The following is a 25465-nucleotide window of genomic DNA, read 5'->3' as shown; positions in this document are numbered from 1 at the left end:
AAGGGCCCTGCGCACATCCCATATCTCTTTCTACCTGTTCTTCCTTCCTTCTCTCCTTCCCCTCTCTCTGCTTCTCCGCCTATCTCTCTGTCTGCCTGTCTCTCTTTTCTTCTGCCACTCCTGTCTCCAGAGGCTGCTCTCCGTTCTCCCCTCCCCTCTTCCCCCACCTGAGCATCTTTCTCTCATGCACCACTTTAACAACAGTGTGTCCTGGTAAGCCAGTAATATGTCACAATATTCTGCAATGTTTGTCCACATGTGTGTTCTTCAACATGAACTCAGCAGGAGGTAAAGCTTAGTGGGGGGTGGGGACGGGACACAGTGGCTCTGCAGGACTCTCAGAACTAGTGGCAAGTACTAAGTGACTATCGACAGGCAGAGACACAAATTTCATTTCATCAGCACTCAAAACTGTCCATCTTTTCTGACAAACTAGTACCATGAATGTAACATTCTCATCAAATCTCCATGCTAGGAAGTCAGCAGTTACAGTAAGCTCTCCTTAAACATGCAGTTATAACATCAATTACAAACTTTAAGTAAGCTCAGCCAGTTGGCATTGCCTCATCAAAAAGAAACACACGGGCCCCTTTAAAGGCCGATGACAGCACCCTCCATTTGACTTCAGCGGGAGGCAAGGGGACGTGGCTTACAGGGGCTGTGGAGATGAGGACCTAATGGAAGGCAGACAAGGCATAAAGCCACAAGCAGGTCCAGACCCTCCCCAGGTCACCTGCCAGGAGTCCTGCACAGGGACCTGAACCAACACCATAATGGTCACAAAAAGCATCAATTCTTGCAAAACAGCACAAACAGGACTTAAAATTGCAGAAGTCATTAGAGAAAAAAGTAAATACCACTGTGTTGGGCAAGGTTTTACTCTTTATTTTGTGTTTAGAGGGGCCCACCACCCAGCTCCCAAATAAATCACACACGGAGGCTTATTCTTAGTTATGAATGCCTGGCATCAGCTTGCCTTGTTTCTTGCCAGCTTTTCTTAACTTGAGTTATCTCGACTCTCTATTGCCTCTGGGCTCTTATCTTTCTTTCTTTGGTATCTTACTTTCACTCTTACTCCGTGGCTGGCTGGGTGGCTGGCACCTGATGTCCTCCTCCCCTTCCTCGTGTCTCCTATTTATCCCCTTTGCCTGCCAGCCCTGCCTATCCTTGTTCAGCTACTGGACTGTTCAGCTCCTTAAGACCATCAGGTATTTTAGACAGGCAAAGAATCACAGCTTCACGGAGTTAAACAAATGCAGCATAAACAAAAGCAACACACCTTAAAATAATGTTCCCCAACATCTGGGACAATCCTGCCATTTTTAATGAGTGATTATTAAAGACTATAATATCATTCAATAATTTGCCAGAAAAGCTCTGAAGCATTTTTCCTCTTAGTCAGTAACTGGAAAAATCTGATGCAAACATACAGTGATCATGCAGAGGGCACACTTTCTACAAACCTGTGTCCTCGTGTGCGGAAGAGTCAGGAGTGCCTACAACAGGAAACAAACCATCACAGGAAAGGAAAGAGCCCAGACCAACCAGCCAGCAGCACCGAGGCCTGCACATCTGGGATACCACTGGCTGCCCCAAGTGGACAGAGTCCAGCCCCCAGGGGGGTTCAGGAGTTCATTTTAGAGGAAACTAGGAAAACAAACAGTAAAGACAACAACACTACCCCCAAAGTAGCCAGGACATACACCTAAAGAAATGAAGAAACACTCAAGAAAAGTGAGGCAGGATGGAGTTCTCAAGGTTCCTGGGAAGTTGTTCCATATTTGCAGGACCCCGGGTGGCTTGAGGTCATCCCAGGAAGCCTGTGGCCAAGGAAGCCACAGCTGCAGTGTTGGCTCTGAGAAAGAGAGGCTGAGGGGATATGAGCAATTTGGAACCACAGCCCCAGGGTGGAAGGGTAAAGACGCAAGAGTAAAAATCAAGGCTGTGGAAACAATTCCAAGTGACTCCCAGCCGAGAAGTTACAAGAGCCTGCAGTGACAGAGCCCAACGAGAAGGGACTCTCTGAGAACAGTCGGCCAAAGACATGCTCCCGGAGAGGCCCAACCTCAGCCTGGGTCTCTGCCATCACAGTGCTGCACGATGTGATGATTGCAGGAGACAAAAATGTAAGGGATGGGGAGTTGACAGCCCCAAAAGATTCCCAAAGAGCTCCGAATAGACACACGAGCTACATCAGCAGGCTGCAAACCAGTCCGTGGGTGCTGAGGCTCTACATGCTACATCATGGTAAAGAAATACAACGTGTCCAGGGACAGGATTCAGGCACAGGGTACACAAGAAAGGGCCAGCCCTTGAAAAATGTTCCAGCATAGAAAAGGAGCCTTAACAGAAAGTAGGACTTTTAACTGAATGAGCTGGGAGTAGGGACCTCATCACACACACACACACACACACACGGTGGGGACAGAGGGAAGCACCGGGGTTTCTGAAAACCTGTGAAGCAGGACACAGTTACACTTAGGACCTCCAGTGTCAAGGAGGGAATGGCCCAAGAGTCATGTTTGCCCAGCTATGTCCCAGAGAAGGGAAATTAAAATAAAATCACGGGGAAAAAATATAGGAAAAGAAAATAGAGAGGGCAAGGCACTCACGAAGTGGAAGTGCTTCTGACACGTGGGAAACAACCTGCTAAAGCAGCGGGGTGTGGTTCTTGTTTATCCACTTTCATTCTGAACACAGCTAAGATATACATAAAAACTGGCTGAACATGGTGGCATGCCGCAATCTCAGCACTCATGACACGGAGATAGGAGGCTGGCTAAAAGACTAGCCTAAGCAACACAGTAAGCCCCTGTGCCTCCAGAAAGTATAGATCTCATTTTGAAAGTACACTGTGGTTTGAATCTTGAACATTCCCTCAAAAGCTCCTATGTTAGAAGGCATGGTCCCAAATACAGTTGTGTTCTGAGTCAGAACCAATACCAGACACTTATCTTCAGTAAGATTTTAGGCCAAGTCATTCTCCAGAGCTTGATACACTAACCTGCTGCCCCAAGGGCAGTTCCTTCCCCAGAGGCACAGAGCTCATTAGCAATGGTGGCCTTTAAGGCCCATCTCCCTCTGAACCACTGCAGAGCAGCTGGATGCTACACCCTAGCCAGCTGTCCTTCCCGTGGCCTGCACTTCCCATAAAGCATCCCACCCAACCATGGACTCCCAGACATGCCTCCTTGCTTTTTGTATTTCCTCCTCCTCAAAGACCAAGTTTATGTGTACGCTGGGGTCAGCTGCTGCACCCCCGTCCCACTCAGTCCTCCACCATCACCAGCTCTCACCAGCTTCTCTTTCTTTTGCTTCATTAGTGAAAGTTTCCTTCTGGTTCCACAGGACGGAGTTTTCTTCCCTCAGCGTGGCCAGCTCCTGGGCTGCTTGCTGCAGCTGATTCTGCAGGTTCTCCAGCTCCAGGATCAGCTGCTGTTCCGACTCCTCCTTCTTCCCCAGTGTTTCCTGCAGATCTGCTTTCTCCACCTTGAGTCCTTCAAGGAGCCCTAAAAGACAGGCCAAGCACAGAGATATGCTTCACAGGTTTTCTCTAGTGCTACCCACGGGGAAGGAGGAGAGGCTGCTGGGGCTCTGGACAAAACACTGATGTGGCCCGAGTACTAGAAGGTCAGCGCAGGTCACTTCTGGGGGAGGTAGAGGGTCAGTAACACTCAGTGCAGGAGGCTGGGTCTCCAGACAAGCAAAGCCCTGGAGAGAACTGCACTCCAGGGAGCCAATTCGCCTGTGCAAAGATCCCAAATGCTCTGTGACAGGATGGCCATGGGCAGAGCCAGGCACCATCTGATGGCCGAGAGACACAGATGTGCCAGTTGTGGTGGTGCACACCAGGAGGAATTGCTGAAGGAGGCAGAGGCAGGAGGATCACAAGTTCGAAAGACACGGATGCACAGAAGAGGAAAGCCCAGTGCCAAGTGACAGCAGGCATTGCAGGGCCCTCTGGAGCCCACAAACAGATCAGTCACCAACATGGGATCCCCAAGCCAATGATAAATAAACCAAATAAAACGTCTACTGAGGGACAAAGCCAGTATTTCACCCTGACATTTTGCTGTTAAAGAGCCTGCTTCCCATGCTTCCTGCAGGACGGGCATCCCTACTTCCATGCTTCCTGCAGGACGGGCATACCTACTTCCATGCCTCAGTCTGGTTACACAGTACGCCACTCACCCTCGGCAGTGTGCAACTCCAGGGTCAGCCCATCCTTGGCCGCACTCTCCTGCCTCAGGCGTTCCAGCAGCTCCTGCTGCTTCTGCACAGCCTGCGCCATCTCCTCATTCCTATGACGGAACTCTTTCTCAACACAACGGTGGAGCTGGCGTGCTTCCTCCAGCTGTTGAAATACATTTGAAAATCACAACTCCATATAAAAAATACAGAGGGTATGAAGAGGAGGAAGAAGGGACCAAGACCCCAGGTCCCCAGCAGAAGAGCTAGGGCTGAGAGACAGTACCATGGCAACAGAGCCGTCTCCACACGGCTAACAGCTCCTCATTAGCCTCCTTTACCACACCCTTCCCAGCATTTGTATCTCTAGAACCAGGCCATCTATAGGACTGGGCCTCTGAACACAAAACACCTACACCCCACTGCCCCCAGCACACAAGAGAGCGTCCAGGCCTAAGCTTCCCTTAGCTCCTCACTAATAGCACAACCTGGGCCTTCCTTGAGGCTCAAGATGTCCACAGGCCTCTAAGGTCTTTTGCTTCTTCTTTGAAAATGGTCCAGAGGCCAGTTCTAATGTTTCTATCCTCCCATCCTCCAACAGGCTGCTCCCTCCTGGTTCTGCCCCTTCCTGCAGCCAAGGTCAAACGTGGTTCTGCCAAGAGGCCTGTCTGACTGCAATCCAACCCACAGCCTTCTGCTACCAGCCTTGCATCAGCTTTAGAGAGCTCCTGGACCTCCCACAAGGCTGTTCCCATGATGGGTGTGATAGGCCCTCTAACATCTCCCCAGATCCTTCCCCGAAGACACATCTTCCACAAGGCAATGCTTTTTCATTTGTTTTTGTTTTTCGAGACAGGGTCTCTCTGTAGCTCTGGCTGTCCTGGAACTCAGAGATCTAACAAAGCAAGAGCTAATGAAACAGCGGCCCTGTGGTGCTTGCTAGGATGCTCCCGCTGCAAAGATTGGTCCTGTGGGCCATTAGATGCTCTCAGAATGGGGGGCTTCCTTACAGATACACATGGAGACCACCCAAAGCACCTATTATAAGTAAGATGCTAGACATGTTGGTTCCTGAGAGAGGACAGTAGGTCCCACTAAAGAACTGGGCTTAACATTTGGTGGGAAGTAAGAATCAGAAACTCTAGTCTCCAGCACCCAGGAGGGGCACTCACTCTACAGCAATGCTGCACATTGATTTTGTCACCCGCTAACCTCAGAAAAAGAATCTCATCTTTTGCTTTCCCTATCTTCATATTTCTCTCTCTCTCTCTCTCTCTCTCTCTCTCTCTCTCTCTCTCTTTCTTTTTCATTTTTCAAGATAGGGTTTCTATGTGTTAAAGTTCTGGCGGTCCTCAAACTCACTCTGTAGACCAGGCTGGTCTCGAACTCACAGAGATCCGCCTGTCTCTACTTCCCGAGTGCTGGGATTAAAGGCGTGCGCCACCACCGCCCTGCTCATATTTCTAGTTAATATCTTTTCCAATTACCAAAAATGTTTTAAGAAATTAATTAAAAAGTCCATTTCTTAGTGTGATCTCCAAATAGAAAGCATTAGTATTCAGTAAAGCAAAAAAAGCGGATTTGCAGGTTTCAATTTTTTGTTTTTGTTTTTAAAGGACAGTGTCTGGCCTAGAACTTGCTGGCCTCCCAAGTGCTGGGATTAAAAGTATGTGCTGCTCCTCCTGGCCCTGGTGTTGCTTTTGAGACAGGATCTCATATAGCCTAGGTTGAGCCTCAAACTCTGCACCACCATGGCCTGTCTATATAGTACTAAGGATCAGCCCAGGGCTTTATCAACTGAACCATATCCTCAGTAGAAATCTATGTTTTAACTTGATTATATAAACACAGATTCTAGCTGTCATTCTCACGGATACTTCCTTGAGAATTTTGGTTCAGAAAAAGAAGCATGCATGAGAACACTATCAGTAGTAACAAAGATTAAAATCAAGAAGGGAAAGCAAACAGCACCCAGAAAAAGTCAGGGGGTTCTGCCTCTAAACACCTAGTGAAGAAGGGGTACTGGGCACGCCATGGATTCAGAGCTACCTGAGAAACGAAGATACTCTTTGTAGCCTGCAGGTTGGAATGAGAATCGGTACCTGGCAGTGACGGTGGTAACATAACATCCGCCCAGCTCTGTCAGGGTATCACCTGTCTACCCACTCCCCCACTGGCCTCTGTTATGGCCGTGGGCCTCACCTGTTTAGTAGAGTCCAGGGCCATTTCCAGGAGGCCATCCACAGCCGAGCTGAGGCTCTGGTAGACTTTCCTAATGGGCTGCTCACACTCCAGTGTGTTTTCGGGGCTCATAAAAAAGCTTTCGCACACATGACTGCTAATTTCTGACACTGAAGACGTCTCCGCCCCTTCAGGCAGAGTTCTGTCTATCTCAAGTAGACCCTCGTCAGACCACATGTCGCCAAGGGCTGCAGCTGCAAGACAGACAGATATCCACACCTTTACCCAGGGAGCTCACCATCCAGTTGAAGAATTTAGGGGAGGTGGCAGATGAGAACCAGATAATTTTACCTAGGCCTGGCACTTGTCCCCCTGGAGTACAGAAACTGATAGTGAAGACAGCTCCTGGGGGATATTCTCGGACCCTTTCCCAGGACACAAGGCCCTAACAGACAACCATCTTTGGTATGTACCTGCTAACCGGGCATCACTTGTATCTGCAGCATCCACATGGTCCAGGAGGAGCCCCGCACGCTCACTGATTCGGCTCTTTAGGGTGACAGCGGCCTTCAGTGTTTCTCCAAACAAATCGAGCAGTCTCTTCAGAGCATCGCGGAGTACTTTCCTAAGACAGAGAACAACCATCATCCTTGGGCTGCTCTTGGCTCTGGGAATCCTCCAGGCCCGTCACAAAACGCTGACCACCCATCTACAAACGCCAGGTAGAGTCCAAAGCCATAAGACAATATCCCAAAGACCACCATCCCTGACCCTGATGCTAAGCTAACACAGGAAAGCCTTCCACAAGGAAACTATTTTTTTTTTTTTGGTGGGAGGGAACGGCAGTTGGTGACAGGGAACAAAACTTTGGTAAAACAATGGATTTTGCTACTGTTTGGTGATGTGAAGAGCTGGCAAAGTGTCAGGTATGCAGGTACTTAATGTCAAGTCAATGGTGCTATCTCTAAACCCCAGGTGTCAGTATGTTCAGACCCCCCCCACAGCAAGTGCAGCGGGCTGGGAGATGCAGCCGTGCTGCTGCTAGCTAGGCAGCCACGTGATAGGGAAGCACGCACCCTTCGCTCCGAGCCAGGTCCGCATCGGCCCTGAGCATGCAGATGAGAGTGGCACCCTCCTGGTTCTCCCGCTCCCGCCTCTGCTGCAGCCTCTCCAGCTCGGTGCGGCACTCTTCGAGCTCTCGACTCAGCGAGAAGACTTGGCCTTTCAGCTGTCGAGAATAAGGGAAAGCTCTGATCAAACTACTCAGTTCAAGCGGGTGACTGCAGAAGACGCCACCCCAAGTTTATAGTACATTCGACAAAAATGACAAACAAGGGACACGAGGGTGACCGAAGGTGAAGTACTGGCTTTTCCTTCATTATTTATTACTTACCAAATACGTATATGTAAAGAATTTCTACTTGTTCCTGATACTAGAAAAACGAATGGGCAAACTCACAGAATTCATCTATCAAATAATCATTCAAAACAAAACCCCTGTACCTAGTCATTCACAGCGAAATTAATCATCACGCAGACAAAGATCCTTCTTACATGTTTCTCTTCAAAAAATGGAGGCGAGCTAGGTATGGAGACGCACACCTTTGATTCTAGCACTCAGGAGACAGGGTGGGAGGATCTGAGTCTGAGGCCAGCCTGGCCTACATAATGAGTTCTAGGAGAGCCAGAGCTATGTAAAGAGATGCTGTCTCAAAAAACAAACAAACAAGCAAGGCAGGCTCAGCGCCTCAGTAGTTCAGGACAGGGAGCAGGTAGGCCAGCTTTCTTGCTGCTGGCTACAAAGGTTTCCCATGCTGTCCTAAGTAGTAGCCAGATCACAGTAATCTGATGGCTCTTAGCTTACATGGGAAAGGTACCAGCCAGAGCACCCTTAATCCAAGGGCAGGCCAGCTGTGAGTGGCAGAGACTTTCCAAGAGTCCATGGGTCTGCTGACATGAACATGGGCACCTCAAATGAAAGAGAAAAGTTCAAAGGAGACCACAGTTGTCATCCATGCCTGTGGAGACACCAGACGGAACATATCTGATAATCACCCTCTAGTCAAACAGAAGCACCTCGCCACCACCCCCCCCCCAACGCATATGCACATCTGTGTCAGGGCAGAGATCAGCTGACATGCTCCAGGTCAGGATCCAAAGACACGTGGTCTCAAGTAGAGAAGCTGCACGCGGCACAGAAGCAAGCTGGGAGCACACCTACCCATGACACCAAGTGCTGCAGCAGGTCACAGCCGGGCCAAGGGCCCGTGAGAAGTAAACAACTTAGAAAGTACAGAAATTGCCGGGCGGTGGTGGCGCACACCTTTAATCCCAGCACTCGGGAGGCAGAGGCAGGTGGATCTCTGTGAGTTTAATACCAGCCTGGTCTACAAGAGCTAGTTCTAGGACAGGCTCCAAAGCCACACAGAAACCTTGTCTTGAAAAAAAAACGTATTAAACAGGCATGCTAGAGAGATGGCTCAGCAGTTAAGAGCATTTGGGCAATCATGAGGCCTGGGGTTTAGATCCCGGCACCCATATAACCCAGGTGTTCTGGCAATCTATCATAAACCCCGCTCCAAGAGGCTTAGAGACAGGAGGATCACAGGGACTTGGTGGCTTCCAGTCTAGCAGAGAAAACATGAGCTCCAGGTACAAGTAAATATCCTGCCTCAAAAGAATAGGTAGAGAGTGATACAAAAAAAGGGGAAGGGTTAGTTAACACTCTGGCCTCTGTGCACACACATGCACAAGAATGTTTAAGCAGGAAGAAGGGGCAGCAGGAAGAGCAGACTGGAATAAGAAATGTGATTCTGTAACTGCTCACTACACAGAGGCTAACTGGAAGCAGTGTCAGTGCAGAGACCACAAAAATACACAGACTCCATAAAGCCACTGGCGGAATCAGGCTAAAGCAAAAAAGTTTCAAGATAGAAAACAATGACCAGGAGACAGAAAATGAATAGCATACACCAAGTGCTACCAGTACTTGGTACTTGAAATTATGTGCTAAGACAGTTTACGGAGGAACTTAACCCTCCAACAGCCGGTCTGCAACAGACTCCTGGCACAGCCATGTCTGACCCTACAAGTGGCCTGGAGGTGGCTACACCCATGGCTGATGGCTGACATAGTCCTGGAGCTCTGTCTATCTACCTGCTTCTCTCTCACCCCATCCACTCACATTTGGGTTGTGGGGGCTAAGGGCCCTCGAGCAACATTAGCCAAGAAAAGAAGGATAAGCAAGTATCTTAGTAAAACTGGATTTTAAAAAGAAAGGCCAACACTGAGTAGGTGGTGGGAGTCCTAGGATCCTGTCCAAAAAAGAAGGAAGTGCTAAACAACTGGAAAGGACTGAAGGAATGAACAGGTTCTGCACATAGAAGGAAATCATCTGAAGGAATCGCTGAGGGTCCCCTGAATTCATGATAGTATTATTAAGTTAACTCGAACCCTATGAAAGAACCATGTTCTGACTCAATCTCGAGTAACTTATGGGGTTGGAAATAGCCATGTGTTGCTATCGACAGGTAGTGAGCTAGCTATTATTCGTTATGTCATGGTGCCCTGTACTTTTTTTTTTTTTTGAGACAGGGTTTCTCCGTAGCTTTTTGGTTCCAGTCCTGGAACTAGCTCTTGTAGACCAGGCTGGCCTCGAACTCTCAGAGATCCGCCTGCCTCTGCCTCCCGAGTGCTGGGATTAAAGGCGTGCGCCACCATCGCCCGGCCCTGCCCTGTACTTTTTACTCATATAGGTTCAAAGTGAAAATTAAAATTTGATATTTATTAACTTACACTCTGGAACTGATAAAGGTTTAAACTTGCACAGCTCTGTGGTGTTGCGGTAACTGAGAACTGGATAAAATGGCACAAGTGCAGAGTTTCTCCAATGGTGAACAGGTTTCACAGTGCTAGGCGTGCTTTTCTGCATGCATGCTCCAGTAACTTTATTCAATATAGCATTTAATCATTTATTAATGTTTTCTACACCTCTGGTAATGAATTTAAGTTATAGTAAGTGTCAAATAATCTTAATATAAAAATACAACTGAATGTTGGAATAAGTTTGATACTTTTTATAGAGCTATGTTTTCAAAATTAAATTGGTAACTTAAAAGAAAACTAAACTGAGGGTTGAAGAGATGGCTCAGTAAGAAAAGGTGCTTGCTGCACACTGTAAGGATCTGAGTTCAAATCTCAGGTACCCAGGTAAAAAGCCTGGTACAGCTATATGCTCTGGTAACCTCAGCAATGCTGGGGGAAGAGACTACAGAGTAAAGTCTTGTTTCAAACAAAGAAACAAAACACCTAAATCTCTTGTCCACATCTCTAAGCACAAATCAAGCCTGTAAAAGATGGGTAAGATTTCTCCTGAGAACGCTATAAAATCCAGTAAGGGATATTACTACAAACAGCCACTCCAAAGTTTTGATACTTCCATTCCACAAAGAAACCAATGCTTCAAAGTCTATTCGATCTCCACTATTGAGGCGTTCTGGGCTAGTCCTAACAAGCAGGAGTGAGAGGAAGAGCACTGCGATTAGGGATGGAGCCCAAGGGGAGGGGCATGGGCAAGGTCAGCAGCTACCACATCTCATGGCCTCCCACGTGGAGGGAGAATGTCTGTATAAAATAGGGGAAGGTCTGTCAAGCAAGCACCAAAAGTCTAAGCTTGAAGGGAGAAAAAAGTAGCAAGACAATTCAGCAATCCAAACATACGGAAAGAACAAGATGGTGTACAGCTCACTTAGCATGCGTGAGCTGCAGCACTGCCCCCACTTCCCCACTTTCCCAGAAAGTCCAGCAAGGTAGCACATGCTGTAATCTCAGCGCTCGAAAGACAGGAACATCATTAGAGGATCATGACTTTGAAGCCATCTGAACAACAAAATCTTAGTTCAGAACAAAACAATCATAAATCTGAAATAATCGAGTGCCTAGCAGGGGCGGTGCACGCCTTTAATCCCAGCAAGAAGGCAGAGGCAGGCAGATCTGTGAGTTCAAGGCCAATCTGGTCTATAGAGTAAGTTCCGTGACAGCCAGAGATACACGAGAAACCCTGCCTCGAAAAACAAAACAAAACAAGAAAATCCACAAAAATGTGTAAGGAAAAAAAATTCAAAAATAGAAAAAATATCAAATGATACAAGCAGGCATTTTACATTTGAAAAACACGGACTGACTATAAACATATGAAGAGATGCTCACTTCGTTGGCAAATAAGGAAGTGCAAACTTAGGAACATGACATCATTTCATAGCCCCAAAACCAGCAGGACAGGTAGGGCTGACCGGACAAGTAGGGTGTGAAGTGTGGGAAGAGCCCAGTAGAGGAGGCTACGATTTCCTAATCATGTCGGATACGGCAGAGGGCTCTAACTGAGCGCTGCAGATCCTGAGAAGTTTCACACCCTTGGGACAGGAGACCCCAAAGAAAAACCACAGTAACTTAACTGATTAAAGCAGGAAAATGGAAAAAGCCAACGGCCCTGCTGAGGTAACATCACAAAATGAAGCACAGCAACGAGCATTTCACACGCCGTGCTGAGCCTCAATGTACAATAGAGACACTGGGCCAGCAAAGGGTTCAAAGGGTAAGGAAGGCACTTGCTGCCAAGCCTGCCACCCCGAGTTCAAACCCTATTCCCACAGGGCAGAGAGAACCAACTTGCACAAATTGTCCTCTTGCCATGTATGATGTCACTTATTCAGGCCTGCCCACCCAATAGTAAATAAACGGAGGGGTGTGTGTGTGTGAAAAATATGTCCCTTGTGCGAAATTCAAATACAAAGTTACACAAGTGTATTATTCAGAAGTGCACTAGGAAAAAATGAAACGCATTAAAGTAGTGTGAAAAAAAAAACTAAAAATACAAGATGGTAGCGTCCGTGGGAAGGAAAGGGGTATGAGCTCAAAGAGAAACACTGTGGAGGCATAAGCTATAAACTATTTAATCTGGGTAACAGGACATGGTTACTTTTCACAGTGTTATTTTAACTGCACATGTGCGGCACGATTAATAAAAACCCAGAGAGAAACTGGGGTTCAACCTAAAGGTCAGAAAAGCAAAACAGCCAGCCACTGGCTCTTACCTCTACCTCAGTCCAAAATGGCGATCCTGCCTCCATGAATCCTCAAAATGAGACTGTGTTAGAGCTGTCTCCTCCTGTTTTATAATCCTCTCTAGGCCTGGGATTAAAGGCGTGTGCCACTACTGCCTGGTTTCTATGGCAAACTAGTGTGAGCTACTGGGATTAAAGGTGTGGTCACCACTGCCTGGTCTGTAAGGCTGACCAGTGGGGCTGTCTTACTCTCTGGTCTGCGGGCAAGCTTTATTTATTAAAATACTCACTACACCCCGAGGCTTTGACTGCCCTGTTGGCCACTCGCCTTCCTGTGCAGTCACCGTCACGTCAAGCCACCTCCCAGCACAAGTGAGGTCTCGCAGTTGGGACCATGTCCCTTTCTTTCATCTGACTCTGCTGACAGACAGTGGCTCTAGCTTTCAGTAGCCACGAGAGTTTGAAAATCACGGAACTCCCACTGGTCCCAGTGCCCAGCGCACAAACACAGGGTAAGAGATACAGCAACGAGAACACGCCGTCACACACAACACAGTACCTGACATACACATACCAGCACACTGACCCTGCCATGGCACCAGCAACTTCAAGCCTGCATGACTGCTATCGGAAGACATGTGATGTACTCAATTTTCAAAGATTAATTGTATGAAAAGGCATTTATACTTTTATAGATTATAAAGCCAGTCAATTTAAAAAAAATGGTGAGATGGATTAGCAGATAAAAATGTGTGTGTGTGTGTGTGTATGTGTGTAAACTATACATACTGAGCAGGTTGTAATTATACACACACATACATATATTTATACCTACAATGTAAATAAAAATAAATCTTCAAAAAGGAAAAGAAATGATGCTTTTGAAGCTCTTTTTAGATTTCTCCTGCAATAAAACAGAAGAGCCAGCAAACTGTGTCCCCTGTATTCAGCTGGTGGTCCTTTGACACTGACCATGAACAGAAAAAATAAAGGGGTTCACATAGGACCCCATTAGGAAAAGCCAACAATGGAACCCAGGTATACACAGGCTGACACTGGACCCTTCTGCCTTCAAGCTGAGCAGCAGGAACCCCCTGGCTAGAGGACAGCTCAGTGTAGGCTTCACTGTTCCTGTCTCAGGAAGGGCTTTAAGGCACACACGGAATACCTTCTTGTACACAGGACACACGTATTCCAAGGGACGCTAGCACACAGCAGGCAGCCCAAGCTGCCACCAGGCAGAGCCATAAGTGTAGAGCACAGTGTCCTAGGAAAGCCGGCAGCGGACAAAACGGGAGAACCGCACATGTTCAGGAACCTCACGGGGGCCACCACAGTTACAAAGTTCATCTGACAGAGGACTAACCAAAAGTTCCACCCTTGCAACTTCTTCCCACCTCTAGCTGCCTTGGCCTTCTTTACAACCGTTTTGCTGGTATGGTCAATATAAAAAATGGTGTCTGGTGGGCAAGACGACTCGGCACTTGCTGCACTTCTGGACAATCTGAGTGTGGTTCCCGGCACCCATCTGTCACCTAACAACCACTCATAACTCCAGTTCCTGAGGATCCAACACCCTCTTCTGGCCTTCACAGGCACCACACACATGTGGTGCACATGCATGCATGCACACACACACATGCATACACACATGCACACGCGGACACACACAAGTAAAAATAAAACTTTCAAAAAAATGTTTTTAAAAAGTTACTCTTAAATTTCTCTAACCACCTACAAAAATACAGTAAAGTACTGTCTACTAGAAACTAGAATAAGCAGCCTCGGAAAGAACAAAAGGGAGAGACAGCGCACAAAGAACACCACTTACAATGAAGGCAAACACTGCTAATAGAAAGGTACAGACACTCAGACTACATAAAACCTTAGTTCTCTTACCACTTCCAAAGACTAGCCTATGAGCAGGTCTAATTTTTCTATAAGAAAATATGAAACTGCCCTACACAGTCACCAGTGGTCACTCTGCAGCTACTCTGGACCACAGTCCTTGCTTAGTGTCAACAGCCAGGGAGACTTCTTCATGGGACACAGTTCTATCGAAAAGAAATCAAGCTAGCCATTGGTGGCGCATGCCTTTAATCCCAACACTCAGTAGGCAGAGGCAGGCGGATCTCCGGGAGTTCAAGGCCAGCCTGGTCTACAGAGCTAGTTCCAGGACAGTCAGGACTACCTGGAAACCCTCTCTGAAAAGCAAAAACAGAAAAGAAAGAAAGAAATCAAGCTTACATTTTCAGAGACTAGTTTTCACAAGCACACTCCAAAGGGCGGTAATCTGGGAAGCAGCCGCCTGACTAACGCGTTCTCTTCAATGAGCCTGCTGAGAAGAGACTTTGGTCTCCAGACAGGTGCAAGATATTTGTGGCTCAACAGAGCATGGAGGACAGCAAGAACAGCACGTCCCTGCTATTCTGGGACACTGGTCCTGGCGTCCTGGGGAGCACTCTGAGAGGCTCTCTGAAATGTCTGTCAAAGCAGAAGACCCCAGAAGAAATGTCTCATAGCCAAGGCAAGACTGACCACGTGACAAGACTGCTTATGCTTAAGAGACCCACCCACACGGATGCAGGGCAAAGGGTACAGGAACAAAGGTTAAAGACTCAGTGCACACAAGGCGCTGTGCAGAGCCTGAAAGAAGCAGAAGTTTAAGCTAGGGATGGGATGAGATGGAGGAATGTCTGTTGCAGCGAGTGTGGGTCCTGGAGAGGCTATACAGGGGCCGATGATACAAACACCAACGCCAGCATGCAGCCTGATGAACAGTAGGGTTAAGGGTTTATCTGATTGTTATTGATCCGTTCAATATTGTGCATACTGAAATCCCCCTCCAAACAAACAACAACAACAACAAATTGACACGAGGCCTCACAAATTCCAGCTGTCCTGGAATTTGCTTTGTAGACCATGTTGACCTCAAACTAACAGAGATCAGCCTGCCTCTGCCTCCTGAGTGCTGGGATCAAAGGAATGCACCACTATTGCCAGGCAAAATGTAGTAATTTTTCAATTAACATAAAATAGTAAAATAGCACCTCTACCTCATCACAGCCAACCGTTCCTGTCTTTGAAATCAGCTGTACACAGCACCCACACGAAAAGGCATTAATTATGCACCCAGCCAACAGGGGCAAAGCTACACCATCCCTAGAATCGATCAGACACCTCAAGCATCGAAAGCATCACTACAGATACTGCCAAGCACTCAACAGTGCAGCCACAGACGGCCCCAAGTCCTCTACAGGACAGTTCTACCACAAATGTCCCCAGCACTCAACAGCACTACCGCCCAAAACAAGCATGGAAAACCAGAAAACAACCTTCATACATAGCTCTGAAAGCCAATTCCATGTGTTGCAACAGAAAGGATGGGTAAGAGCTACCATCGTCAACAGGAGAGCAAATCACTAAAAAGGTACTGGCTTCTTAGCACACTGGCAGCTCAGGACGGTCCCTCAAGACAGGAGCGACAACACTTGTGAGAATCAACCTAGAGAGCACCGCATGCGGGCAGACTATAGCCTCGGAGTATAAGGCTGCCCTCCAGACCCGTCCACTCTCTCTGGCTCTCAAACACAGTACTACCCTGCGGCAGATCTCGTCTTCTGAGATCCCTTGAGGGCTGAGCCCTGAGCAGGACCCGGAGGCCAATACCTAGACTTTAAAGTAAGTGATTTACAAATTCTAATTTCAGAAATCAAGCCACATGTCGCAGTGACTATGAGCTATTAACCTAGCAAACCTAGGCTCTATCTGACAGCTAAAAAATATATTATTGTAGCCTTGTTTTGTCTTTTTTTTTTTTTTTTGAGAAAAGGTTTCTCAGTAGTTTTGGAGCCTGTCCTGGAACTAGCTCTTGTAAACCAGGCTGGCCTCGAACTCCCAGAGATCCACCTGCCTCTGCCTCCCGAATATATATATATTCTGAAGAAGAAACCAGACTGTGTATGTTATACATATACATACATGTGCCTGTGTGCACAAACTGCACTGTGCCGACAGTCACAACCATGTGCAGCAGCTTACTCCATCACATCCTCTACTCTCTCCACATGGTTGATTCCTACAGCTGAGTCGATGCCTACTTGTGTTCTGTCTTTGTGAACAGGCATTTAAATACTGCTCTTAAGATAGGACAGCAGCAGGTAAAGTACTTGCCCTAACTCTGAGGACAAGAGTTCAAATCCCCAGTATCACATAAAAGCAAGAGGACTTGCCTATAATCGCAGCAAGCAGAAGGCAAAGACACGATCCTCAGAGCAATCTGGCCCTCTAGACTAGCTGCAACAGTGAGGTCTGGATTCAAGGGAGAGACTCGACTTCAAGAAATAAGATGGAATGATTGAGAAAGTCAACCTCCTGCCTCCACACATGTACAAACACACAAACACACACACACACACACACACACACTGAGTGCATCCACACGAATGCAAACAAACATAGACACATGCATATACAAATACACACAAATCAAACTCAAAACCAAACTCCCCACTGATCTGAGCTCCAGCAGAGAACTCCAGTATCCATGGCCAGTGTGGCTCCACGGTGGTCATCAAATGGCCCTAGACAGCACAGCATCACCAATGTGCTACCATATGGGATGATACATGGGGAAGCTTACCTGTGCAGCCTGTTCCTGAGATGCCTGCAGCTCTGGAGGTTTGGCCAACTCTGCTTGTGGCTTCTGCATTTCAACAGTGTGTGGGGCTCCCAGATCCTCAGGCACAGCTTGGTGCAGCAGGACCTCAGCACCCACGCTACCCAAGGCTGCATGCCCGTCCTTCTCTAGCAGGGGCCTCTGAGCCCTCAGTTCCTCCTGCTGAGAGAGAGTTTCCATGGTGTCAAGCCATAGTATACCCCAGATTTCCCCATCCCAGGAGTGTAATATGTGCAGGAATTGGTAATCATTCCAAATGCTTCCTATAGTTAAATTCTGTCAACAATAAAGTTCAACCCTGACTTAAAGTATTCGTGTGAGACGCATGCTTTTACTTTTAAAATAAACTTTATCTTAGAATTTTAAGATGCATTTCTATCATTTTTAATTATGTAAGGTGTGTGTGTCTGCATGTGGGTATGGGTATAGAAGAGCAGGTGTCAGCAGAGGTCAGAGGTGTTGAACCTCCTGGAGCTGGAGTTACAGGCAGTTGTGAGCTGCTTGGCATGGATGCTGGGAACCAAAAACCTGGACCCTCTGGAAAAGCAGCAAGTGCTAAACCATCTCTCTAACCCAGAACCCAATTCTCTTTAAACCAAATGAATCAAGACGATCCACAGGGGGGGTGGGGGTGGGGATGGGGAGAGTGGGGAGAGGGGGAGGGGCGATGTGTGGGAGGAGGGGGAGGGAAATGGGAAATGGGGAGGAGGTGGAAATTTTTTCAACAACTAAAAAAAAATAGCCGGGCGGTGGTGGCACACGCCTTTAATCCCAGCACTCGGGAGGCAGAGGCAGTCGGATCTCTGTGGGTTCGAGACCAGCCTGGTCTACAAGAGCCAGGACAGGCTCCAAAGCCACAGAGAAACCCTGTCTCGAAAAACCAAAAAAAAAAAAAAATAAACAAATAAAAAAAATAAACAAAAAAAGATGATCCACAGGTTCAGATCCGTGGACTGGGAATAAGGTCCAGTCCCTTAACTTGTACTGGTTTGTGGCAAGGGAGAATAGATGTCTACTAACCAAAGCTGCAGTTCTAGAGTACAGGATGGTATTGAAGATCTCCCAGCAGTCCAAAACAGTTCTCCAAATTAGTCCAGAGAAACAGAATGGCTCCTGTCTCTAGGTCACTCTAGACATTAGGATGAACGCATCATACACAGTAGGTCAGTCTAGACATTAGGATGGATGCACCATACACAGGAGGTCAGTCTAGACATTAGGCTGGATGTACTACACATAGTAGGTCAGTCTAGACATTAGGATGGACGCACCACATATAATAGGTCAGTCTAGACATTAGTATGGATGCACTACACATAGTAGGTCAGTCTAGACATTAGGACAGATGCACCACACACAGTAGGTCATTCTAGACATTAGGACAGATGCACCACACATAATAGGTCAGTCTAGACATCAGGATGGATGCACCATACACAGGAGATCAGTCTAGACCTTAGGACGGATGCACTACACACAGTAGGTCAGTCTAGATATTAGGTAGGATGCACCACACACAGCAGGCTCTCCCAGTTGCTCCATGCATTACTACACAACAGCCTAACTCATTTCAGGAAGATAGAATCCACCATCTAGGAAGGGCAAAGAAGTGTAAAGCACACTAAATGGGTTTTAAGTTGGTAGGTAGGGCTTATTCACAGTAACAAACTCCTATGTCTTGTGAACAGACATGAGCCAACTGTGAGTTTGCCAGAAATTTCCTCTTCATATAAAAAACTTAAAGTACCAGCCAAAGGGACTATCACACCATGTTCTTCATGCCAAAAAACAAAGCAAACAAATAAACAAAATACCCACTGAATTTCAGGAAATATCAATCAAAAAGGGAAACAAGGCTTTGCATGCACAACATAAAAATCAGATCCATCTACTGTGGTCTCAAAACTAGGATGCACAGGAGGGACTTGGGTCGGCTTCAGGGAGCTCCGAGACCTAGCAATGCAACCCTACCTGACTGTTCCAATCATCTACAGTGAGCCCATAAATCAACACTGCTATCAACCAATAAGAGATACAGATACACACACACACACACACACACACACACACACACACACACACACACGTGCCAACACAGAGATGTATACACAGAGAGGCAGACACAGGCACAAGAGACATAGGTTCACAGACACATTCAGGTGTGTTAAATAAGACACAGAGATGCATGTGCACAAACGCCCAGACACATATAACATGTGGCCCATACATGAGTAATCGGGAGACCAGTCCTGAATCAAGGAAGGGGCCCGGCACCTCACCTGCTGTGCGCCTGGAAGGTCAGAGGCCGGGTCTTTCCTGGTCCCTGTGTGTCTGGCCTGCGTTCTGACTCTCAAGCTGTCTTCCACAGACTGAAGCTCCTCATCGTGTTTCAGTTTCAGTTTTTCCAACTCACGTGTCAAAAGCTCTTTGTGAGAAGAGTCCTTTTTCTGTAGCTGTTCCTCGAGCTCTGCTTGCAAAAGCTCCAAAGCCTTTCTGTGTTCATCCCGAATAGTCTGAATGTCGGCCAAGTAACAGGATTCCAACGCCTCCAAACTGGACAAATGTCTCATTTCTAAAGCGCTGATTTCAGCATTGTGTTTTACCTGCAGTTCAGACACATGCGTCTCAAGAAGTACCCGCTGCCTGCTCTCCAGGGAGGCGAGCTCAGAGTGGTGCTTGGTCTCGAGCTCCATCCTCAGGGCCTGAAGTTGCTGCTGGTGTCCCTGCTGTAGGAGCTGGAGTTCATGGGTGTGCTTCTCCTGGGCATCCCGAAAGAAAGCGTCTTGTTCCTTGGCAAACGTCTCCATAATCTCTTTACGCTCTTCCAAAAACCTGAGGCAACACTCAAGGAGAACACAAGCAATAGGGCATATGGGCACACTGTACATAGCCCCTCTGAGTCACAAACTACATTTCCCAGCTAACAGGGACGTGCAGCCAGGCCCAGCCTTGACACGCCCTCTTCCCCACGGAGCCACCTCCCAGGACCAAGGGCTTTCGGTCTTCCACAGAGTACTGAGCTGTAGGATCTCTGTAAGACAGGATCTCAAAGGTCCTGTGGAATTGGAGATCCGACCCAGACAATAACGGGTCTGCACCTGAACTCCAATCTCAAACCCAGAGTCCTTAGCATTCGGATGCTGAGAAGCTGGGGAAGGTGGAGAACGAAGGGGGCCAATCCACCGCAGATTCAACAGTCCCATGGCAAGCATACATCAGCCTCTCCAGCCTGAGGACTGGGGGCTGAATAATCAGTTTCTGTTCTAAATCTGTAACTTCAAGGAAACGTGACTTAGAAGGAAATGTTTACTTTTAAAACCATATGCTTAAAGCTGAAAAGACTCACAAAACACTCATCTCAATGAAGGGCATTCGCATAAGACCTCATAAGTGAGGCTTAAGATTCTGTTACTGCATGCCAGGTACGGTGGCAATGCCTTTAATCCTGGAACTTGGGAAGCAAAGGTAGGCAGATCTCGGTACACTGGAAACCAGATTGGTCTAAATTGTAGGTTCTAGGAAAGCCAGGACTACAGAGAGACCCTGTCTCAAAAAACCAACCAAATAAAAAGATTTTGTCACTGAGAGATTAGAGAGATGGCTGAGGAGTTAAGGGCACTGGCTGCTCTTCCAGGGCATGGGTTCAATTCCCTGCACCCACGTGGCAGCTCAAAAACACCTGAAACTCCAGTTCCTGGTGATTTAATGCTCTCTTCTGGCCTCCAGAGGTAACAGGTAGGCATGTAGTACAGAGACATACAGACAGACAGAACACTACCCATACACAGAAAATAGCTTTCAAGAATTTAAATATATGAAAACATTAAAAAGAATAAAAAATAAAATTCAGTTTATTATAAAAAAAGATCTGTTACTGAGATTTTAAAACATGAAAACAAAGAATAAAAGCATATATGGGCACAGTACATATAACCACAGCATGCAGAAGATAAAGGTGGAAGGATTAGGAGTTAGGGGCCAGCCAGGGCTACACAGAGAGTACGCGGTCAACAAAGCCTATACGACAAGGCTATGTCTCAAAACAAAAGCTAGATATGGTAGGATGTTCTTATAGTCCAGCATTTAAGAGGCTGAGGCTAGAGGACTGTAGTGTACCTTTAAGACAGCTTGGGCACCAAAAGGAGACCTCTTCTCAAAACCAAACAAGCAAACAAGAATGAAGACACCCAGGAGCACGCACACTCATGTCCGTGCAAGGTACCCAAGCTCCAGAGGACGGACGTGACTATGCTACTCCCAGCAGACCTACCGTGGAGCACAAGCCTTCTCTTCTGGGTTGGTAAAAATGCGGTATAACACACCTTGTTCCACTTCCTTCCAGGTTCCTAACCAAGCCCCCTCTCTACATCCTCCTAGGTCCCTCTTACCCCTGCCAGCACGCTAGGCAGAAGGCGCCACACCAAACCCACCACTGCACAACATTACCCACCTGTTCTGGGCCATCATCAGCTGCAGGGCACAGTCTTCCTTCTCACGGAGGAGCGTGGCATGCTCCTCATCCGGGGCCACAAGGGGCTCCTGGCCACACTGGCTACAGGGCAGAGCTTCATCTCTAGTGAGTTCTTGTTCCAGCTCCCGCAGGCGGCCCTGCTGCTCCATCAGAGATCTCTCCAGGTCCAAGATCTGGGCCGCCTGCTGGTCCTGCAGGTGCCTCATGCCAGACTCCCGAAGCTCAAACCTGCTTATTATGGACTGTTTCTCACACTCGGCCTTTTCTCTTAGCTCGAGAAACATGGAGGTTAATCTCTCTTCGGCTTCTCTCTTTAGGGCCTCGTGTGAACGCTCCCATTCTGCTTCCTTTCTTTGGAATTCTTGTTTCAACAGCTGAATCTTCTCCTCAGCTTTATTTAGTTTTACCTGATGGTCTTCAACTAGACTACGTTTGACCTATAAGATGAGAAGGTTTTATATAAGAGGAAAGAAACTACAGGAAAAGATTTTTGGATGCGATGACCTCAGTGTGTCCCTGAACACGGAAATTTCTACAGTTTATTTCAAAATACAGCAGTGGGAATCCATCCTATTTTGATGGGAATGAAAATACCCTAAAATAGACAAAAGTTAAACTTTTACACCTGGAAACTTTTATGCCATAAAACCCAACACCTGAAGCCATGCACACAAGCACATGGGCACGCATTCACATGCGCCTGCAGCAAAGACGAATCTATGGGTCTTTTGCAAGGGGGACCACATCCAGTACAGCAAGAGGAGAAACCCAAGAGAGACAAGTTTAAGTCACCTGATCTATAACAAACAAAATAATTCTAAAGAGCACTTGAAGAGGAAAATAAATAAAAAAGCTAAGGCTAGGCAGATACCTTAAATTCTAAGAAAGAAAAGAGTAGGGAAAAAACTCTACCATCAATAAGAATCAAATCAGTGTCCAAAAAGGAACGTGAGTGTGACCTGTCCATCAAGCTAAAGACTAAGTTCCTTTCTTCTGGTGACAAGGAGACAAATCTAATCAGGCCAACTCTTCCTGAGCAGAGCGCCAGACATGGCCCAATCCCAGGCTGACTCCAATTAATGTGGACGTAGAATGGGCTCTGAGAGCAGACAGGCTAAAGCTACAAGAACTGAACAAAACATTCATCCCAAAACAGAGATGGCACGTGGACTCCGAATCCATCAAGATAACTGCCTGGGGAAACGCAATTTCAAAGCCCTGTAGAATCCAATCTCACAACACATTGCCTACAATATCCAGATGTAACACAAACCTGGAGGATATAAAACAGGCAAACAAAACAGGAAAATGGGACCCACGCTAAAGAGATAATACAATCAATCTGGAACAGTTCCAAGCTGGCAGAGATAATAGACTCATCAGAACAGAGTTCAAGCCAATAACTGAAACCCTGACCAAAACAACACAACTTGTCAAAGACATTTCACTGCAGCAGAAGAGTAAGGATAAAGATGGAAAAAAGGCTTTAAATAAAAGAAAACTTGTACAAAGGACCCAAAGCAAAGGAAATTCTAAAAATAGGGAGAAATGATGCACACACGGCCTATGACCTCAGGAGGGAGTGAAGGGCATCAGACATGCTAAGAAAGTCCAAGATGATTAGTTCCCATGATAGCTTTCAGTTTTCTTAATTTACTTTTTGGGTTCTGTTGTTGTTCTGTTTTTATTTTTACTGTGAGATGGAGATCTCATAACATAAGCCAGGCTGGCCTCAAACTCACTACATAGCGGATGATGGTTTTGAACTCCTGATCACAGGCCTCCCTCGTCTCTGGAGTACTGGATACTGGGGTTAAAAGTATATACTACCATCCGTGGCTCCCTTAATTTCTTCAAATCCCTGATTTTTCAGAGCAAATCTTTTAACTCTGTTCTTGTTGAGGTAACAACATACATGGATGTTAACACTTAGAAAACTGCGGCATGAAAGATTAGAAAAAAGGGGCAGAGGAACATATAGAAAATTAACAACAAAGTGGCAGGCCTCAATCTAACAGCAGTAACTGCATTAAATGTTCGTAGACTCCGCACTATAATCTGAAGGCAGAGATCACCAAAATAAGTTAATATTATATAACACACTCTACATGTGTTATATGTTATAGTTCCTGGAACTAGCTTTGTAGACCAGGCTGGTCTCGAACTCACAGAGATCCGCCTGCCTCTGCCTCCCGAATGCTGGGATTAAAGGCATGTGCCACCACCACCTGGCTGCTCGTTTTGTTTTTTGAGAAAGGGTTTCTGTGTGTAACCCTGACTATCATGGAATTCTGTATATAGACCAGGCTCGCCTCAAAGTCAAAGATCTGCCTGTCCCTGCCTTTGAAGTACTGGGATTAAAGCCATGTACCACCATGCCTGGCCACATTTCTTTCTTGAATTGATTCTCCAGATAAAAATGTGGCCTGGGAAACAAACATCTATTGTTTAGGAAACTCTGTCTGGAAAGATCACAGGCCACATGAATGGCTGCTGACTTGGGCAAGGTGGTTCACACAACTTTCCACAAGGCTTTATCTATTACTAGCTTATCCAAGTCTTTACCAGGTCCTTAATTTTAAAGGCAATTTGATAATCAAACTTGTAGGCAAAAAGAGACTTCTCTAAAGTTCTTTTCTGATGGAGAATGAAAATCTATGAAGTCATTCACAAAGAAGAACAAAGGCATGAAGAGGGCAGAGGCGTGAAAGACATGTGTTCAGACATGGTTAAAAGCACGATGAAGAGACCATGGTTAACATACAGGCAGCAAAAGACAAATATCAGTTTCCACTCCTCGAGCGGTGCTGGCTGCATAATGAAGGCCCCCTTGTAACTGTGAAGAGGCTGACATTTTCCATTCTGCCCATGCCCACAATGGTATGGCCGTGACTTTCTCAAGCTGACAAATACCTAGGGAGAAGCTCGGTATCTGAATTTTCCACAGGAGTTGAACAATCACCATGAAGGCTGTGAAGAATCTGGAATACTTTGAAGACAGTGGCATGCGGATCAGAAGATTGCCAGTGCCCTTCCTGGGAGTCCCTGAGGATGCCTGGCCATTTCCTTAACGAGCTAAACCGGCTCTGGTCTTGGGTACCAGACCTTAAAGAAGTTTTCTGGAAAACCCACTTGCATTTCTTTCCTCAAGAATCTGGTGCACACACTCCGACAGCAATGCCATGCATAGTTGAGGGTGTCCTCAGGACCTCCTGGTGTGCACAGACCACACGCCTTCCACAAGAACACAGAGCCTTGCTGAGGGTCACTACTCACGTTCTCCAGGTCCTCCTTCAGGTGGGTCTCGTGCTGAAGCTTCTCCTGTAAATTTCTGTTCTCTATTTTTAAGAGTTCAATTTCTTCCTTAAGCTCAGTCTGAAGAAGTGAAAGTTTAACCTTCTGTTCAGCTTCCAAACTCAGGATTCTGGCAGCCACCTGAGCATCCACCTCCAAAGCCACGTCCTGTTCATACTGGAGACGTCCTTGTGTGAGCTCTTGAGGAACAAGGGAGAGGGAAGACGATCACAGGCCCTGTCTCCACTGGCAGCACCAAGAGAATGGCAGTAGCCTGCACACTATTCAGCTAACAGGACACCACGCTTCGAACACCCCGATGCTGACTCAGGGCAGCAGAGAAGCCAGGTCTTCAGTGTCCTCTCTGCAGGTACATCCCTGGCCTACATTCCCTGGTGTCTCCACGGCATGCACCTAGGCAGCTCAAGGTATTCCTTAAGGTCAGGCATGCTGTGCGACCTGCTGCCAGTCACCCAGAGTGAACCCTGTGCCCAGCATCAGACCCACAGAGACTGGCATTGGGCTGAGCCTGAACTGAGGCACACCTAGGGAGTGAGTGTGCGAGCTGAGCACACGGCCTCCTCTAAACCA

At 47.0% G+C, this 25465-nt stretch overlaps 1 protein-coding gene across 8 annotated transcripts in view; it reads right to left on the bottom strand.

The window, feature by feature from the left end:
• Nucleotides 1-25465, bottom strand: part of Pcnt (pericentrin) — an 86283-nt gene that overhangs the window by 40736 nt on the left and 20082 nt on the right. For 3 of the 8 annotated variants that reach the window (XM_075979902.1, XM_075979909.1, XM_075979906.1), the window contains exons 12-21: nt 24857-25074; nt 21560-22017; nt 19389-19941; nt 17074-17271; nt 7446-7597; nt 6843-6994; nt 6391-6623; nt 4192-4354; nt 3297-3509; nt 1464-1496 (exon numbers count right to left, since the gene is read on the bottom strand). In XM_075979902.1, coding sequence (XP_075836017.1) covers nt 1464-1496; nt 3297-3509; nt 4192-4354; nt 6391-6623; nt 6843-6994; nt 7446-7597; nt 17074-17271; nt 19389-19941; nt 21560-22017; nt 24857-25074 — 2373 coding nt within the window. The remainder of the gene's footprint in view (nt 1-1463; nt 1497-3296; nt 3510-4191; nt 4355-6390; nt 6624-6842; nt 6995-7445; nt 7598-17073; nt 17272-19388; nt 19942-21559; nt 22018-24856; nt 25075-25465) is intronic. The other 5 variants (XM_075979904.1, XM_075979910.1, XM_075979907.1 and 2 more) reach the window with 3 other exon arrangements.

The sequence above is a fragment of the Microtus pennsylvanicus genome, chromosome 7, assembly GCF_037038515.1.
Source record: "Microtus pennsylvanicus isolate mMicPen1 chromosome 7, mMicPen1.hap1, whole genome shotgun sequence".
Classification (NCBI taxonomy): Eukaryota; Metazoa; Chordata; class Mammalia; order Rodentia; family Cricetidae; genus Microtus; species Microtus pennsylvanicus.
Note: the sequence above shows the minus strand (reverse complement) of the source record. Positions and strands in the feature narration are given on the sequence as shown.